The 20,179-nt window shown below is 32.5% G+C and overlaps 1 protein-coding gene across 3 annotated transcripts in view; it reads left to right on the top strand.

The window, feature by feature from the left end:
* Window positions 1-20,179, top strand: part of Megf8 (multiple EGF like domains 8) — a 100,770-nt gene that overhangs the window by 45,936 nt on the left and 34,655 nt on the right. For all 3 annotated transcript variants that reach the window (XM_069835632.1, XM_069835633.1, XM_069835634.1), the window contains exons 19-28: window positions 734-947; window positions 4,186-4,377; window positions 7,007-7,183; window positions 9,336-9,524; window positions 9,688-9,863; window positions 11,971-12,182; window positions 15,003-15,278; window positions 16,384-16,521; window positions 17,245-17,331; window positions 17,472-17,655. In XM_069835632.1, coding sequence (XP_069691733.1) covers window positions 734-947; window positions 4,186-4,377; window positions 7,007-7,183; window positions 9,336-9,524; window positions 9,688-9,863; window positions 11,971-12,182; window positions 15,003-15,278; window positions 16,384-16,521; window positions 17,245-17,331; window positions 17,472-17,655 — 1,845 coding nt within the window. The remainder of the gene's footprint in view (window positions 1-733; window positions 948-4,185; window positions 4,378-7,006; window positions 7,184-9,335; window positions 9,525-9,687; window positions 9,864-11,970; window positions 12,183-15,002; window positions 15,279-16,383; window positions 16,522-17,244; window positions 17,332-17,471; window positions 17,656-20,179) is intronic.

Below are 20,179 nucleotides of genomic sequence, written 5' to 3'. Positions count from 1 at the left end.
TCGAAACGGGCCGTCTGTTGAAGGTATATACCTTTTTTAACAATTTTAACACTTTTTAATGTATGACTAAGTAAATTTTATGTTTTTAAAAAATATCACTTTTTTCGTCACTTCTTAAATGATTTTTATTTTTGTACTGTACAGCACTAGGACTAGCACATTCATCAGCCACTGTTTCGTAGTACTTGTCATATTACGTACGCTTTTACCATATTCCCTACCTGTAAGAAATGATTTGTCTTTACAAGTCATATAATTTGCTTGGATCTGCTTGATGCATTCATCAAAACAAATAAAGATAGCACTTCAGTTCTTATATAAAACACAGAGTTTTAATTAATATCTTATGTTTACACTGTGCTGCTGCAGGTTTCATTATGCCCATCAGTGACAGATTTTAAGACCTAATTTATACTTTCTCTTTTTTAACTTTTTCATATCAATATAGATTCTGTTTTGGAACATAAACATATTTTAATAAGGAAATTTATTCTTTTAAGGGACTGTATTTTTAAATCCCTGCTTTACTGTCATTCCAAGAACTCAATCTACTAATAATAAAGGAATGGAACAAGTTGAATTTGTTTACTTAGATACATTCTTATGTAAAACTGAACATTTCAAGATACTTCATACTTTTATTCCAAGATTATTTTAGAGCTTTGTTAACCTAACAGTTACCTCTTCATATTACACGTCATATTGATCTAGACACAAAATTTGTTGTTTGTAGATTCATGTAGTGCAGCTATAAATGAACACCGGAACATGTCACTGATGTCATCAGATGCAAGCTGGGCTTATGCACAGTGTCCTGATGTTGATGAATGTGATCTTGGACTTCATGATTGCCACGATGATGCAGTTTGTACCAACACCCATGGCTCCTACAATTGCCAGTGTAAACGTGGATTTATTGGTGATGGCAAATTGACTTGTACCAAGACGTAAGTAATAGGAATATTAATGCAGTGATGTTATGCATGTTGAAGTAATTCTGTTTTGTTTTGAGTGGATAACAATAGAAAGATTTATAATGAAAATAATGTTGTATTGCCCAAGGCGTATAACATCTGAAGGACTCACTTCAAGGCAGTGGTAAGCTACACATTTGTTGAACTTGAAATTTTGCCATAACTTAGTATGTGTAGAAATTGTGTCATAAGTGTCTCTGATTTTATATTTGGCTTCATAGTATATTGGCCCGAATCTAGTACAATCTCGAATTTAATGACTACAAGTTTTTACAGATTCTATATGAAAAAATAAAAATATCTCAGCATGATACAACCTACACTTTGAAAATACTACAGAATGAAAAACTTACAAATTTAAAGATGTTTTCAATATTTCCACTTCCAACTGTTAGATACATCCTCACTTGGTTATCATTCCTAGTCTTCATTATCATCTTCTCTTCTTTTTGTTGTGCCCAGGAATTATGATAAACAATCATAACTTTGTTATAACCATAAGCAATATATTTTCACTTTAATTTAAAGTAATGAAATCGTACTTATTAAAAGATTCAGACATCTTTTGACATACGATAGAGATCGCTTCCTGTTTCGACAGATTACAGAGCACAGTTTAGTTAACGTCATCAAAGTCATAGACCAGTCCTTGAACCAGGTAGAAATGCGTACGCTTGCATTTTACATTTTTATCACGAAGCAGTCTTAGCAACAGCTGACATATAATGTGCAGCGTCTCTCGCAAGACATCAATTTCTATTGGTTACTGGTAAATCTAAAAACAGAGATTCAATCGCGAGAGTTCCTTAAATCTGTATTGTTCTAAGTGACGACCGGAAACGCCGATCTAAAATAATGGTTAAGAATCAGAAGCGTGGTGTTTAGTGAATGCAATACTGTCTTTTTAAAAGATTCGCGGGTAAAATAGCGTCACTCTGTTACGTCACAAAGGACGCGGTTCGAGAATTTATAAAAGGACATGAAACGTCGAAAACGCGGTCATTAGTTATTGGTCAAGACAGCGATCATGGAGTAGCGCTCGTAACTTCCCGACGTCCAGAAAGAAGTTCTGAAAATGGCATCACCTGGAACAGCATCAGGGTTCGCCCTACTATTTATTGTAAGTAAAATCATCAGAGCTTTCTTTAGACTTTTCATGTAACTAGTTCATCTTGGTACTTTAGAATTAACAGAAAATTTCATATTTTCTAAATCATTCAATCTCAATATTTAATAATTTATTTGTAGTAACTTGATATTTTATTAATAAACTTAGTAGTAGTGAATTTCTACACTTGTGATTATTTCGAAAGCCTGCGATCACATTCTAAGTAGGAATCCTTCCTATCCATAAGCAAGTGCAGTTTATAAAGTATAACGTAGTGTCTGATTCGTTTGTGTTATCTTGATGAAGATTATAACTCGCGATTATCTCAAAGATAAGCCATCCGCTCTTGTCGTGGCAAGTAGCGCGACAAATTACTGATGTCAGATATGATAGAGCTCAACAATAACTTTTGGTGTCAGATATAGTATAACAATAAATTATGGTGTCAGAATTGGTACAATAAAATATTGGTGTCAGATATGGTATAATAAATACTGGTGTCATAATTAGTATAACAAAAAATTGGTGTCAGAAATGGGCACAACATTTTCTTATCACTTCACCTTCTGGATTGGATTCTTCTTCAGGCTGGTAATTCTTCCACAAAAGTCATCCTCTTCTTCTTTTTCTTCTTCCTCATTAAGGACTTGGACAACTGCTGAAGCACTTACACACAAATGGCCCATTGTGCGTCCTACAGACTAGAAATTGGCGCAGAAGACCACAGTGGGTAACCAACTTCACAATTCTGTTCAGTTTGTTTTAATAATTTTCCTAAGGAAACACCATGGTATTGTTGGCTTATGCAGCTTGAACCTGGACAGTCTAGCAGAATGTGAGGTGGTAACTCAACATCCATCTCACCTTTCTTACAGGTTGGGTCCTTTGTGAGACCCAATATATGTAGATGAAAATGTCCGATCAAAAGTCTGGTTTCCCATAAATATCATCCTCACTGTCATCCATGTTATTAGAAACACAAGCACATTTTGAAATTCTTCATAATTGAATCAGCTAGTACAGTGCACGCATCTTATAAAGTAGACTTCTTTTGAGACTTAAATGCTTTAAGTTGTGATTGTAATAAAAATGTAGTTTTCACACGGCTGGTTTTATGCAAAAAATATTGTACTAGAGTCGGACCAGTATGGTATATAAAACATTAGCTTCATTGCTTCAATGTTTTGTTATTGCCTTTGTATCAGCAACATTGTTGTTTAAAAAAATAAGTATTATTAAGTTTCAATTTCTGTCTTAGCTGTAAGTATATGATACAGACAACAACATAATAGTTTTGAAAGATGTAGATTAAAATTGACAAAAGAGAGATTTGACTGCTTCAAACTGCTCTACTATAAAATTATCAGCATGTGGCTTAACATTATGTTGCGCTAAATCCTTCAATAAATTCTTTCTCTTCCCTTCCTCCATTTCTTTTTTGTTACTCTTGTCTTTTTCTTCTTCTCATAGTCTATAAGAAAAAAAGTGTGTATTACTACTGTACTGTATTTTATAGTTATTTTAGATTTGATGTTGAGAAACAAATATTTGCAATTCATGAGTTGTTTGTTGAGAATTTCATACACCCATGTATAATTTTGCATGTATACTGTGTTAGGAAAGTCGTAGGCCCAGACAAAGAACTGTAGTTCATATCCCCTAAGAATGTTGGTACCACTAGTGACAAGTCAGAAGGCAAAGGACAAACAGTCAGAAAGTGCTACCAACCACTTCTTCATATTTAGCTGCCTCACTTGGTGAACCGACTGTACTGTAACTTTTCTAACACACTGTATGTTGCAATGTCAATATTTGAATCTCTCCTCGAAAGGAAGTTTATGAGAAAATAAATGCCATAGACCCTTCATGGTGTCCTCAAGTGCAAGAGCAAAGAAATGAGAATTAATATACAAATAAATGTGATTAACGGAATGGAAATGATATTTAATTAGGGGCTATAGAAAATAATTGGAGAGTTGACAGTAACCCAAAGCTCTGCTGTCAATAACTGTATTGATATCATTCTGAATACAGTGCAGAAGTGATCATTCTATTATGTTCGTATTAATTTTACATGCATAATTTCTTTTTCTATTTGGACAGGTGCTACAACAAGTGCCTTCATGGCTACTGTGTGGGTGCTCCAGATTTCGCATGCAAGTGTGATCTTGGTTGGACAGGAGTGGACTGTGGCACCAACTGTGGCTGTCACAACCACTCCACTTGCACTCAGGGTGTAGGCATCTGTGACGAATGTCAGAACTGGGCAACGGGAGAATTTTGTCAATATTGCAGGTAAGTTCAACATCATAAACATAAATATTAACACTTATGTATGTTCATACGGGAAAAGAGTCAGAGGACACTATTTCATTTCCAGTTAGAAAAAGTGATTCGTCTTTTTGTCAAAATTTTCAGACTGACACTGGGCCCACTTAGCTTCCAATATACTTAGTATATAGATATACAATAGAGTAATGTGGATGCACCATTCTCGATCATCTAGCCTGTTTATCAGCAATCACGGAAACGTGGTTAATTCTTGACAATGATCAAGTTACAGATGCGGTGCACTGACATTTTCCCTCGATCAACTCAGTACTGTCAGCTGACAGTACGCTCGCTTGAGAAGAATCATCTTAGCGCTAGGTTACCGCGTATAAAGTAGCGAACGAACGCACTCTGTCAATAATCGCTTCGTTTTTGTTTGTTGGACTGTTTCAAACATTCTCGTAGATTTCAAATAACAAGTTTTAATAATCATGGAAGAAAAAAAAGAAAAGAGCACCGAACTTTTCACAGTTCGAAGTGGGAATTCTTTTAGAGCTCGTCAGCAATTCTGCATCCATATTAGAGAATAAAAATACTGACGGAAGTTCTCTAAGAGAAAAGCAGGCTACCTGGTTGGATTTAACCTCACAATTCAACATAAGTTATACGTGTTTACATAATTCCACATAATTTGTAACGTAATTTACACAGTGGTTATTTCATATTATTGATAATAATTGGGAAAATTTCAGTAAATTAAAAGACTAATGATTATGCTACCTTTGCACGGCCAAAATACCGTGGCCCTTCAAAATTAATCAGTGGGCAGGTCATATTTCATATTAAATACAAGAAAAGATGTTTTTGATAAACATGCAAGAACAATAAATAGTTTGCCTCGAATACCTCACTGGATATTATCTTGAAATAGGCTACTAAAAAGAGCAGATTTGTATGTGTTTGTCGAATGCTCATCATCTTGCTTACGAAAAGACACATTTCAGTGCCAATAATTTATTTGGGAAAATTTCAGTATACGGATACCTCACTAACAATTATTTTAAAATGAAAAAAAAAAGCAATTCGTCTGTGTATGTTGAATACGCATCATCATGCATACGAAAAGGAAGTTTTTAGTGCCAATTTATTTTGTGTGCATAAGGTTGGAATTTTGGAGTAAGAGGGAAAGGAAAGTATCCTTGTTCTGAAATTTATCCATTTATTTTGTGTTCACAAGGTTGGAATTTTGGAGTAAGAGGGAAAGGAAGGTATCCGTGTAATTTCTCTTAATTCAAGCGTAAATAGCCTAATTGTCCAAAACGTCATGTAGTCCTAATAGTTTCAAATGGCAAATCTATAGCTAATAAACGATAATCTCGCATTCTACAAAATGGTCATTTAGTTTTACTATATTATTACTGGCATAGAATAACAATTTTATTATTACGTTAACAAAATTGGACAGTTAGGCCTAAATAATATTTTGTCCTCAAGTCCCGATCTTCCAAACCAGAAACATATATAAAACATTAGTCTATTTTGAGAAAAAAAAATTTTTATTATTCATCTACAAACTTACTCTTTCTACAATAACACCAGTTCTGTTATTTCCGCAGTGATTTGCGTGTTCAAGATACATCATTTCATCTTCAATTCCGTCAAGTACGTCAAATCGTGCCGCCATTTTGGTTTTCTCGACTTGACCATGTTCAATTCAAGATAATTGGTCCCACACCCGTGATCAAATTTGATCATCATCAACTCGCTTGTTTAACTTTGATCGAGATTGATACTCTGCAAATTGGCGTTGAAGATGGTCAAGTGCCTACTTAATCATGGCCAAATTTTAATCGAGAATGGTGCACACGGGCATTAGTGTAGCTTTTGGATATTTGAACCTTTTAGTGAATTTGAGAGTCTGAACTGATTGGATAGGGACATGTTTTTGCTATGGTTTCTGTCCCTTACATTTTACTGACGTACCTCTATTCAGTGTCGCTAATGTTACTTTCTCCCTTCCAGTTCTTCCAGAATCTTGACTTCTTATGTTAGTATCTTCTTCATCTCTTGATCACTTTTGTAATTGCTGATCCATATTTGTTCTTCCAGCTGGATTCACTGAACTCTTTTTGCTGTCATAACCCATATGTGTCATCACAGAATGGAAACACTGCATCAGTTTTTCTCAAGACCCATTATTCTGCATTTCGATGACATTGCATGACCTCTGATTGTAGTTAATCTTATTCAAGTGTCAAGTATGTACAAAGTCACTGGACATGACTAATTCGAGATGTAGTGCACAAGCTGTCTTTGAAATTGGGGTAATTGTTTGGGGTGAGGCATTCTATGCCACCACAGTTCATAACATGGAAGCCATTGATATGTGCAGTAGAGTTGGGATGGTATACTGTTTGCTATCACTACTGATGCTGCAGTTGCTGGGTTACGTGGATTTTCATTTGTCAAATATTTTAGTCATGTGAGATTGTTTCATCTCAGCCAACTGTATGCTCATACAGCACAAGAGTGCTAGTAGCCTCTTTTCAGATAATCACATACTAAATGTTTCTTAATTTTCAGTAATTACTTGAATTCCTGTCTTGTGATCTTTTCATTTATTCACAGTATATATTGACCTCTTATATTTCAGACCTGGTAGCTATGGAAATGCAACATCAGGGCGTGGTTGCCATGTTTGTAGTTGTAATGGACATGGGAGTGAAGCAAAAGGGATCTGTGACTTGCAGACAGGAGTGTGTTTTTGTCAAGATAATACAGAAGGTGATACCTGCAACAGGTGCAAGAAAGGCTATTATGGCGATCCCAGGTAAGTGTATTACTCGTATTGTACTATATACATATTTACATGACCACTCTTTTTTTTTTCTTCAAAGAATGATTAAAATTAAAAATTAAGTTTATATGTACAATTATTATATGGAACATTAAATATAAAAATCAACAAAACATATAATATAATACAGTATAAGCCATTATATTGTACCTTATTTTGTAGCATAAATTATTAATTAAATAATTCGAAATATAAACAGAATGTTCAAATTTTAAAATGTGCAATTCCCTTGTTGAAAAACAGGCTTTTGTATTAAATTGTTCCAGAATTATTAGGAAATTCACGTGTTATACACAATAGTGTTAACGAAAACATAGTTTCCTTAATTCCTACAAGCCCAGTTATATAAAAGTCGCTTACTATAGGTTATTTTTAACTGAACATTGATAAATAATTCAAGATTAATTTCTACATATTGTGTTGTATAAAATTGACTTAAAAACATGTAAACTAGACCTAGTACTAACTGATATTTGCAGTAAATATATAACATCGCGAAATATGAATGAAATTTGTCTGTAAAATCAGTTGATTCTCAGCTGTTTTTCTAATGTGAGAGATCATCACCACATTCTGAATATACATCTCAATACATGTGAGGAGGATCATGAACATTGGATTCAGAGCACGATTTCATTTTGTTTGTGGTTGTAAATGAGAACATAATCTTTGTTCAAGTTCTTACACTATAAATTTTTGTAACTGAGATTTCATTTTAAATTGTTTATCATAAAGTTCAATGAACAGATTTCTTCTCGTTTGTGAAAAAAAGGAGGAGCATGGCGAAATTCAATATCATCATCAGATCAGATCTCGGAATATGAGTAATCAGAAGCCTGGAAATAAAAATATATTAATTTGTAATTTAACTTAGCCTACGAAAATATTAAAAGTTTGTAATAACATCATTTCACCACAATCAGAACTTAAAAATTAGCAAAAGTCTGTCTAAATTCAATGAAGATATACTTCACTGACAATTTTACTTATAAGGAGAAATGTTTCTCTTCTTTTCTTTCGGAGATATTTTCTGTAAACTTCAGTTAACTTGAGAAGATTTGTCAGTTATATTTAACTTAAGACGAAATAACCTAAAGTTAATATTTATACCATAAAAAATTCTCAGTTCAGTGTAACTGAAGATGATGTCTTAATCTGAGGTTAATTGTTTATACAGCTGGCCCATAATGATCAAGAGAAAATAAATGACAATTGAACCTTATTATTATTATTATTATTATTATTATTATTATTATTATTATTATTATTATTATTATTATTATTATTATTATTATTATATTGTTATTGTTACTATTACTATTATTATTATTATTATTATTATTATTATTATTATTATTATTATTATTATTATTATTATTATTATTGCATATCTCGTCATTTGCATATCTTTACAATACTACTTATATGATTCCTGTCTTCATTTATATGATTTCATTAATTCATTTGTAATTCATTTTATTTAATTGCCATTATTTTAATTATCTCACTGTACTAATTTTAATAATTATTTGTGCTATTTATTTTGTTGCATTTGGTCAATGATTAATGTTGACTATTATATTGATTGTATTTCATCTCACTGCCATTTTCTATCATTCATTCTCATCATCATTTGTTGTTTTGTTTTGTAACTTGTGCTAAACTGTAATTGGCCTTGTGCTGTTGTTTTGCACGTTAATATTCTAAATAAATAAATAAAATATTATTATTATTATTATTATTATTATTATTATTATTATTATTATTATTATTATTATTATTATGTTGTACAGGTTTTTGCTTAGTATAAATTACCAAATGAATACAGATGTAAAGATTTTGTAATTTATTTTAAAAGAAATATACTTTCAAAATAAATTGCTTATGTTAAGTTGTCATATACTCCCTTCTGTTGTTGATCTGTATAATTGCAGACATGAATACAAAGATCTTATATTTTCTTTTTAGTACACCTCATACTAATTGAACTAAATCAATTTCTAGATATGGGATTGCTGATAATAAATTACGGTAATAATTTGGAATGATGTCTTTTAGCAGGAAGTGCATGCAGTCAATGGCTAGAATCTTATTTTAACCTGTTCGTGATCTCTTCTATAAATAGAAATGGTGGGACATGTTACTATCAGTGTGTGTCCCGAGGAATGCTGACTGGTCTTGAACCACAAGGTCTTGGTAGTCGGTTGGGTCAGCTCACACCTTGGGAATCTCGTCTAGGTGCTCCTCCAACAGGAGAGTGTTTGTGGATTGTAACACCATATGATTTACATAACAAGTCAATTCCACATGACAGGTAAACTTTTTCTTGTGCTTTGAATAACATAACTCGCATACTTACTTCCTTTGCAATAATAAACATTAACATTAGACACTAAGATAATAAAACCAGAAGATATATTGATAATAATATTACCTTATTTTGTAAAACTATTAATTTACCTTTTTATATCTGGCAGCACTGTTCAATTTACTATTCATGAAGACATTAACATTAGCTGCCAAGAGAATAGTGTGTATGTATATGATGGTCTACCAGATTTTGTATCAGCAACAAACAGTCATCAGAGTCATGTTTTGGGAGTATTTTGCAGTGTGGACACGAAATATCCAGTGACCGTGGAAGCAAAATCTGGTAAGAACTCGAAAAATTTATTTATTTTCATTAAATTATTTTCTTCATATTTATTTTAATAAATTACATGTGAAGTTTTGAAATCATGTTAGACTGACTAATCTACTTGTTTATAAATCTTTGTATGTGCGTGCACATTTTCAGATGGGTGCCTGCTGGCTACTATTTTCAAACCACACAGGAATTTTTGGAGGAGTTATACTCTATACCCTAGCTTTACTTTATGTTCAAGTCTTGTTTATATTTAGTTAAAATACTTCTTTTTCAGCCAGTTTGGTATTTAAGTAGGACATATAAAAGTATATAATTCTGGTATACATTCATTTAAATTTTAAACTTACTTGCGTACAAATGGCTTTTAAGGAACCCATAGGTTCATTGCCACCATCACATAAGCTCGCCATCAGTCCCTGTCCTTAGCAAGATTAATCCATACGATGAAAGAGTAATGGAACAGAGAAAAATTCTCTCCAGCGCCGGGATTTGAACCCACCCCTGCGTCAGACAGAATCGTCTCAGATTAAGTTCCAACTTTTGGGTTCCCTCTAGTGGCCGCCCTCTGCACTACGTCATAGATGTCTATGAATGTAGGACTGAAGTCCACACATGTGCTGAGGTGCACTCATTATGAGTGACTAGTTGGCCAGGATCCGATGGAATAAGCGCTGTCTTAAATCACGAAGTGATTTACGCATATCATATATATTATTTTAATGTACCGAAGTACATATCTGAGACGATTCTGTCTGACGCCGGGGTGGGTATTCGGTGTGGCTTAGTGGATAAAGCATCAGCACGTAGAGCTGAAAACCCGGGTTCAAATCCTGGTGCTGGAGAGAATTGTTCTCCGTTCCATTACTCTTTCATTGTATGATGATGCAGAATATCTGCATGGAAATATCATATGTACTTGGGTACATTAAAATAATATATAAGATTAATCCAGTATCTACAGTACCATCATATCCCACCTTTCTCAAATACATTTTAATATTATCTTCCCATCTACGCCTTGGCCTTCTCAAAGGTCTTTACCCCTCAGGTCTTCCAACTAACACACTATGCATTTCTAGATTCACCCATACGTGCTACATGCCCTCCCTCTCTCCCATCTACTAAGTCAAATTCAATGGTAGTATAATAATTTCCTTTTCCCAGATAGCAAGTACGTCTTATAATAATTCTTCTGTAATTGATCAATACCTGGAGACTTGTACTTTTTTTGCTTTTCTATCGCAATTTCTACTTCAGAAAGTGTGGGTTCGGATATAAATGGCTTAGCAGTTTGTATTTGAATAGTATCCCTATCACTTACGTTTGGCCTATGTACATTTAATAGTTGTCCAAAATAGTTTTTTCATCTGTTCAGGATGGAATGAGAGTCTGCTAGTAAATCACCATTCTCTTCTTTGATCACGTTTACCTTTGCCTGATATCCTTTCTTAAATTCTTTTGTACCATTATATAAATCTCTAATGTTTTTATTCTTACTAATTGTTTCTGCCTCATTCAGTTTTTTCTTCAAGTAATCTCTCTTTTTGTTCCTAAGTGTATGACTTGCTTCCCGTCTTTCATTGAAATAATTATCTCTATTCGCCTGGACTAGATCCTGTAAGAATTTCAATTTTGTCTGTTTCCTTCTTTCTACTACCATGCAACAATATTAATCAAACCACGGTTTCTATCAATTGCAGTATATTATTTTATTTATGTAAGTAGATATTAGAATATTAGGAAGAGGGGGAAAATTATTCCTATATAATTTCATTGAAGCACTAAAAACATGTGACCATTGAAAGGAGCTTGCCATTATTCTTTCAAATGCTACTTCATTCAATATCTGAAATTATTCTTTAATGACAAATATTTTTGATGTCATCAAAATTTGCCAAAACCCTAAAATTAGAAAACATTTCAAACTCCCTAGCAATTGCAGAAAGAAAAAAATGCGGATTCAGAAGTGTACTATTTTATTTCCCTATAGAAATGATTTCTCTACTTACCGTTTACAGGTGTGTAATGAAGTCACATGTGAATTATACTAAAGCTTAATAATATAGTTGCGTATGTTAAACTATAGATTGAATTGCTTATGTTTAATTTTTAGGAGTTCTGACAGTTTACTATAAACAAGGGGATTTATCAGAAGGTTTTAATGCCAGCTATAAAGTTTTGAGCTGTCCAGAAAATTGTGTTGGTAACCATACTTGTCGAAATGGACAATGTGCTTGCGCAGAGGGTTGGACTGGTACCAATTGTTCCATTGAGATGTGTCCCAGTAATTGCAGCAGTAATAAAAAACAAGGAGTATGTGACAAGGTATGTAGCATTTTTTACTTACTCTGATTATATATATATATATATATATATATATATATATATATATTTTTTTTTTCTTGAAGGTAACATGTTTAATTTAATTTACCAAACTTACCACCAGAGTGGCCTGCCTAATATGACAAAGTATACCTAAGAAAATGTAATAATTTAAAATAATAAAACAAGAATACGTATAAACATATATTTAGTGTACAAATAATTGAAATTATGTGCTGTTATATAAATTATACTTCATAATCAGAATAAATGATTTTAATTGCCATAAGGACATGCAGACTTCTTCTTCTTCTTCTTCTTCTTTTTTTTTTAATGTTCCACAAAAATTTAATATACAATTATTAGGGACCTGAATTTTTAGCATCTATTTTCATCAAAATTAGCATCTATTGTCCTGAAATTAGCATTACTTTTTTACTCTTTCAAGAGCAGATATTAGTTGTTTGCCCCATTTTACGAAGGAGCATATGTCTCACAAATTCAACCAACTCTGCCAATATAACTAGAAAAACTGTCAAACTCTGCTGCGATCTCAAAAGCAAATGGTCAAGTGAACTGACGCGACTCATTTTAGCCAAGCCCATATCGAATATAGAACTTGATAATCGTTATTACGATTTATATCAATTATTGGACCTTCATTATCGATATATAACATTTATTGAATCGAAAAGATGAAATTCAGAATGAATGCATGGAAATTTTGCACATAAACAAAAAAAGGAAAAATGTTAAACATTTTAGAATCCATTGAAATACACCAAGATAAATACCCAAACCCCCACAATCTTAATGAAAAAGCATTCTCTTTGATCAATATATCACTTCAGAATTAAACAGAAAAACAATAACTTAGTCACAGAGTCAACATAATTCCTGACACAATTCACGCAATAGTCAGCCCACATCATGTCACGCAGTGATAATTCAAACATATTACAAGATATCAATTCAATTTTTTATATCAGCAGTTACTACTTGTAAATTTAAAACATTCTCATTTTTTTAACATCCCCATCATCAGTGATGTTGAAGACTGTAATGGAAATATTTAAAATTACTAACTATAATAATTACATAATATCATTTGTTTGAATTTTAATAATGTTAAAAAATGAGAATATTTTGAATTTAAGCTGCAATAATTACACAATATCATTTGTTTGAATTTAAAAATGTTAAAAAATGAGAATGTTTTAAATTTGCAAGTAGTAACTGCTGATATAAAAATTGAATTGATATCTTGTGATATGTTTGAATTATCGTAAAAGTTAAAAACACATAAGATCATTTCACAAAAAAGAGACGAAGAATGAGCAAAAGTGCAACTTGGTTGGTTGACTCACCAGAGCGATTTTAGGTATGTATCCTCCTGCGTGACATGATGTGGACTGACTATTGTGTAAGTTGTGTCAGGAATTATGTTGACTCTGTGACTACGTTATTGTTTTTTTGAAGTGATATATTGAACACAGAGAATTTTTCTTTCACAAATGGTTTTTTCATTAAGATTGTGGGAGTTTGCATATTTAGCTTCGTGTATTTCAATGGATTCTAAAATATTTAATGTTTTTTGACCAGTGTATACACAATGCGCTTTTCGCTAGAAAAATAGAATTTTACTGATGAATCACTATTAAATAGTATTTTTCTCGTGCTTTCGCAATTTGATAGGAAATTCGCATTTTTTCGAACTTTCAATTCTGCTAGAAAATCATGCTAACTCACATTACAAATGAAGAAAAATACTTCCTACTGTACAATTTAAAAAGTCACAGATTTCGGAAATCGAAATTTCCAGGTCCCAAACCATTATGTAAAGAGACATTTATTAGAAAATTGTTAATGAAGAAAATGGGATCCCAGTTACTTCCGTAAGTGAAGGCAGACTATATAAAAATGAAGAACCTAGTCCAGTCCATGATAGATGTGAGATTTTTGTCACCATAATTCTCAAAATAACTCTGGAATCCAGTTATCATCCTATGAAATTGAACACTTGATCTTTCCTGGGGGTATAAGCCAAAATATTGTGTTGAGTCCTAGAAATATGGCACCTCTACCTCCTGTCCCCTGTGCCTCAACAGTATGTCCAGGAATCTTTATTTATTGCCTTTATCTGTTATTAAATGTTGTTAATTTTTATGACTTTGTAATATCTTTGAAAACATTTTCTCAAATTCTTATTTATGTTTTGAGTCTTGTACGAGAAACATTAATTTTACTTTAAGTTATTCCACAAAGTGTTGTAATTAAATCAATGTAAGAAAACACCTCACAAGATTGGATATAAATGGTTATATGAAATACTATTCTATTGTTTTTCGAGAGAGGATGATCTGCATTTTTACTACTGCCAAATAAGCAATATTGGTTTTATTAATTAATAGAAATGTGCGATGATTTAGATCTCCTGGACTATTCATATTTAATTTGTTTGATATTTAAATAAACATAATGAAAAGAAATCATTATTTATTTAGCTGGACAGTTTACTAACACATATTTATTACCTGTTATATAATGTTATTGTGATCAACAATATTCATATGCATGGTCCATTTAAATTAAATTCGTCGTCAATTTTTTTTTTTTTTTTTTTTTTTTTCCACATTTAACGAGTTTACATTACATTCACTCGGGTGTTAATTTTTAAGTTATCAAGGAAGTTAACGTAGTTCATTTGTTGTAAAAATTATCAGTTGTGTTTATATTTGTCTGTATGACCCTTTACAGAGATTATTAATTTCTCAGCATTTCTGAAGACTGACATATTTATAATGTATATCACATACATTTCAGAAATATGGACGCTGTCTCTGCTCACAAGGTTTTGGTGGAGAGGACTGTTCAGTCTCTCTGCATGGCTCACAACTTGTGTTCACACAGTTATTTGATGCTGCTCGTCTTTCAACTGACAGTCAAGTGGATCATCTACGGAAGCAACTCCCTCGTTTTGGCCACAGTCTTGTTGTTGATACTCGTGGATCTTTATGGATGTTCGGAGGTTTCTCTCTTACAAATGGTCCTCTGAATGATATCAGATTGTTTGATACAAAGAATAATTCTTGGATGCCGGTATGTATATGTTTAAGTTTTTTTCTTATTTGATATGAAGTACTTGAACTTACGATTATAGAAAAATGAGACATTTACTGCTTAGATCAGGAGTGGCAAAGATTCAAGCACAACGAGCGATCTCGTGAAGCATGCTACCTGTAAGAACAGTTAACATATCTCGTGATGAAGACGATGGAAGGATGAGGGTATTAACCAATGATTGAACAATTGTGACAGTGCGCCATGCGTGTCAGGGTTCAGGAGTAACTTTATTATTGAAAGAATCTCAATAAGTAAACAAATTGTGTCTCATCTGATTTATTTGCAGTATCGTTGTAGTAGAAATAAACCTATCTGTATGTGTACAAGGAATTTATTGTTAAAGATATATATTTTATTTCGAAAAATGTACACAAACTAAAGCATGTTACTTAATGAAAATTAATTGAATCTTTCTGGCAAACGAAATTAAGAAACTAAAAGAGCTTATATTTTTTTCTATACTAACAGAATATAACAGACCAATAATTCTTATTTGATCACAGTAAATAGATATTTAATTTGATTTGCACACTGCTTAAGTAGAAATGTATTATAACAGTAGGGTTAAAAATAACATATTCACTCAATTAAAACAATTCGTGAAATTTTTTCTGTTCGTTTTGATTTTGGCAGGTGTCATACTGACTTCTAATTTCATGAACACTTCAAACATACCATTAGAAGAGTAATCACAGTATATACAGTATGATGGAGCAGTACCACCTTCATCTGGCTTCATAAACCCCAAGTTCCCTATCTTAAAATGTCCTGCTTAATTTTTGCATGCTTTTACTGAATCATCTTGTAGATAAAATTGTATATTAAGGTCTGCAAATGTTTTAATAAACCCCTTGATAATCAAAAAACAAATTAATTACTTCAGATAAATAATTATACTTGCAATAGAACAGTAAATTTAAAAATTATGTGACAAATAGAGGTTTCTAAAAAATCTACTTTATCACCGTCACAGGATTTATTAATATTACATCTACCTGTTCAGAGTTTGGTGTGTCTTTTAACTTAATTTAGTAATGATTCTTACTAAACAGTGTTGTATATGGGTTAATTTTCTTACTAGGTGACTGTGGATTCAACTGGAAGTATGCCCCAAGTGCGTTATTTTCATGCAGCTGAAATAGTTCATTCACGTCGTGAGATTTATGTGTATGGAGGTCTTTCTCAAATCTGTCATGGAGATGATAAATGTATTTCACAGGTATGTTTTATGTCAGATACATAACGGTATATTTTGTATTCTCAGTTTATTTTCACAGTTTTCTTTGTTGTAGATTTATTTGATATTAATCAAATTCACTGACTTTGATCCAATTCAATTTATTTCTATAAGGAAGGAAATTGACTTGTGGATCATTATCTGTCTTTGTATAGTAACTTTTGAATTGATGTTATGAAAGTCACGTGAAATTTTGTTCAAGGTTTGTTTTCATTGTGCGAAATACATCTGTTTCGATCATAAGAGCTCATATTATTGTATAATGTAATCCACTCTACTATTTTGGCTTGTGTAGTATGAACTGCAACTTATGCATTACCGTTTTGAAAGTAATTAATAGAATACTGCGTATGTCTACAGTGTAGATATTTTGGAATCTACTCGAATCCTGCAACTTAGTGTGGATCTTATTGAAATATCTCCTTCTTATTCTTCTTTTTCTAATGGCCAATATTGAAGGATAGGTCTATTTGTTGCCTACCTGTCTAATGGAGTGCGTTAATGTTCCCTGCTTCTTGTAATTTTTTATATAGCTTTTTCCATTGTTACCTTATGGTAGGATTATAGATAAAGAACGTAAGTATTACAGATTTTTATAATGTTTATCATCCTTAAAAATCCGTTATCTTTGGCCTAGTTTGAACCTGTTGAACACAAATGTAAAGACGTGCACAGCAATTATTATTATTTTTTTATTGTCAACAGAGGGAAGAGATTGGCGGCCAGACAAATAACACTCTTGATGACTTCTGGAAATTTAATCATAAGAACCAGAGGTGGATTGAAATTAAGGTTTGTATTCCTATCACTGTCATACCTGTAATTTCCATTTATTTTTCCATCATAGGTATTATTACTATGAAGTGTGTAAGGATTCAGTCATTGTCAATTTACATTTCATTAAGAATTAAAAAATATATCTTTGATTATAGAAAAAGAAGCAACCACCCCCTCTGGCTGGACACACTTTAACTCTTCGTCGTGGCAGTGAGTCAGAGAGTTTGATTCTAATAGGAGGTTTCAGTCCACGTTATGGTTTTCTGGAGACTGTATGGGAATTCGATTTGGAGACAGAACTGTGGGACAACCTTAGCACCACAGGAAACGGTCCACTTGGTAAGTGAATGAGATAGCTTACATAGAACATGAGTGACTTTTCACATCTCTTATGAAGAAAGAAACTTCGTAGTCTAGTTAACATCTTCAGTTATGTTTGTTTATATCGTAAAACTTAATGTATGAAAACTAAAAAGTTCTCCACCTAATTAAGGGAGAAAATACTGTAGCTGATTGATTGAAGACCAGTGCCTGCATATTATAGTATTAGTATTTATTTATTTAACCTGGTAGAGATAAGGCCATCAGGCCTTCTCTGCCCCTCTACCAGGGGATTACAACTATAATATGAAGAATAAAATTACAATTAATATTAAATTTACAATTACAATTACAACAAGAATTAAAGTACGACAAGATTACCTGATTAATGAAAGCTAGACAATTTATCATAGAAGTTAAGAACAAAAAATATTTTTGTATGTACTGAATTACAAATTAAACCTAGAATAACAAAATTCTATAGTGATGAAATTAACATATACTGAGATATTTTGTGACAGATTAAGAGAACTATTTACAAGAAACTATGTCTGAATGAGTCTCAATTACTGACCAAGTGCCTAGTAAGTTTGCGTTTGAATTCAATTTTATTTCGACAGTCCCTGATGCTAGCAGGTAACAAATTCCAGAGTCTTGGCAGAGCTATTGTGAAAGAGGATGAGTATGAGGAGGTGCATTGGGATGGTATTGTTAGTATTGTTTCATGGCGAGAGTGTGTGTTCAGATTGTGGTGGGAAGAAAGGTAAGTGAAGCAAGACGACAGGTACAAAGGAATAGAAGAGTTCAAGATTTCGAAGAGGAGGAGAAGCGAATGTAAATTTCTTTTCTTATCTAGTTTAAGCCAACCTATTGTTTCCAGGGATGGAGTAATATGATCATATTTACGAACATTGCTTACAAAACGTACACACAAATTATGAGCACATTGAAGTTTCATTTTGTTGTCGCTGGAAAGGTTAGTCAGTAAAATGTCAGCATAGTCAAAATAGGGAAATACAAGCATCTGCACAAGGGACTTTTTTAAGCAAGAGGGAAGGTGAACATTTATCCTTTTTAGCACATGGATAATAGAATATACTTTCCTGCAGGTTTCTGTGATTTGCATGTCCCAGTTGTATTATATGGTCACCATCTAAAAGTTTTCTGAAATTCTGCTACTACCTTCAATAAGAGTAATACTACAAGATTACAAGTAGCAGAGGTGATTTTTTTTACATGAGCAGAAATGTCCCATAAAGCTTTCTCTCTCATTCAGGAACAAGAGTTTTTGTATTTCCCATAGATCAATGACTCAGGACTCCCATTTTAGGTACTGTACTTACTTTTAGAAGCAAACTATGGTTAGAATTAAAATGTTCCCTTAAATCTATCACTCTCAGTCAGATTTTATCCCAGGAATCTTGAACTTAATAATGTATATTTTAATCAATCAACCGTCAAGGACAACTGAAATATTATTTTTGGTTTTGTAGAAGTACGTCTTATTAAACTAGTCAGGTATTGACATTAGCATGAAGAAAGCATTGTTATTGAATATTCTACCTGTCTTGGCTACAGAATTTGCTCATAATTTGTGTGTAAGTTTTGTAAGCAATGTTCGTAAATATGATCATATTACTCCATCCCTGGAAACAATAGGTTGGCTTAAACTAGATAAGAAGAGAAATTTACGTTCACTTCTCCTTCTCTTCGAAATCTTGAACTCTTCTATTCCTTCATACCTGTCGTCTCACTTCACTTACCTTTCTTCCCACCACAATCTGAACACACGCTCTCGCCATGAAACAATACTAACAATACCATCCCATCGCACCTCCTCATACTCATCCTCTTTCACAATAGCCCTGCCAAGACTCTGGAATTCGTTACCTGCTAGCATCAGGGACTGTCGAAATAAAATTGAATTCAAACGCAAACTTACTAGGCACTTGGTCAGTAATTGAGACTCATTCAGACATGGTTTCTTGTAAATAGTTCTCTTAATCTATCACAAAATATCTCAATATATGGTAGTTTCATCACTATAGAATTTTGTTATACTAGGTTTAATTTGTAATTCAGTAAATACAAAAATATTTTTTGTTTTTAACTTCTATGATAAATTGTCTAGCTTTCATTAATCAGATAATCTTTTCGTACTTTAATTTTTATTGTAATTGTAATTGTAAATTTAATATTAATTGTAATTTTATTCTTCATATTATAGTTGTAATCCTCTGGTAGAGGGGCAGAGAAGGCCTGATGGCCTTATCTCTACCAGATTAAATAAATAAATACTAATACTAAAACCAACTTTTTCACAAATTAATTTGGTCTTTGCGACGATAATAAATAACTGAAATTGGCTACATGTTACATCGCAAAAAAAAAAAAAAATGTTGTCAATTGAATAGCCACCCAGAACTAGGTTGTAACCCTCACTTCTTATAAATTGACTTTTTCGTCAATAATGATGGTTAATGATGCACTATGTGTAATGCTTGTACTCGTATTAAAATCAGCACTCATGTCAACCTTGCTC

The sequence above is a fragment of the Periplaneta americana genome, chromosome 9 (genome assembly GCF_040183065.1).
Source record: "Periplaneta americana isolate PAMFEO1 chromosome 9, P.americana_PAMFEO1_priV1, whole genome shotgun sequence".
Taxonomy (NCBI): Eukaryota; Metazoa; Arthropoda; class Insecta; order Blattodea; family Blattidae; genus Periplaneta; species Periplaneta americana.
This window is presented reverse-complemented; position numbering and strand designations above follow the sequence as displayed.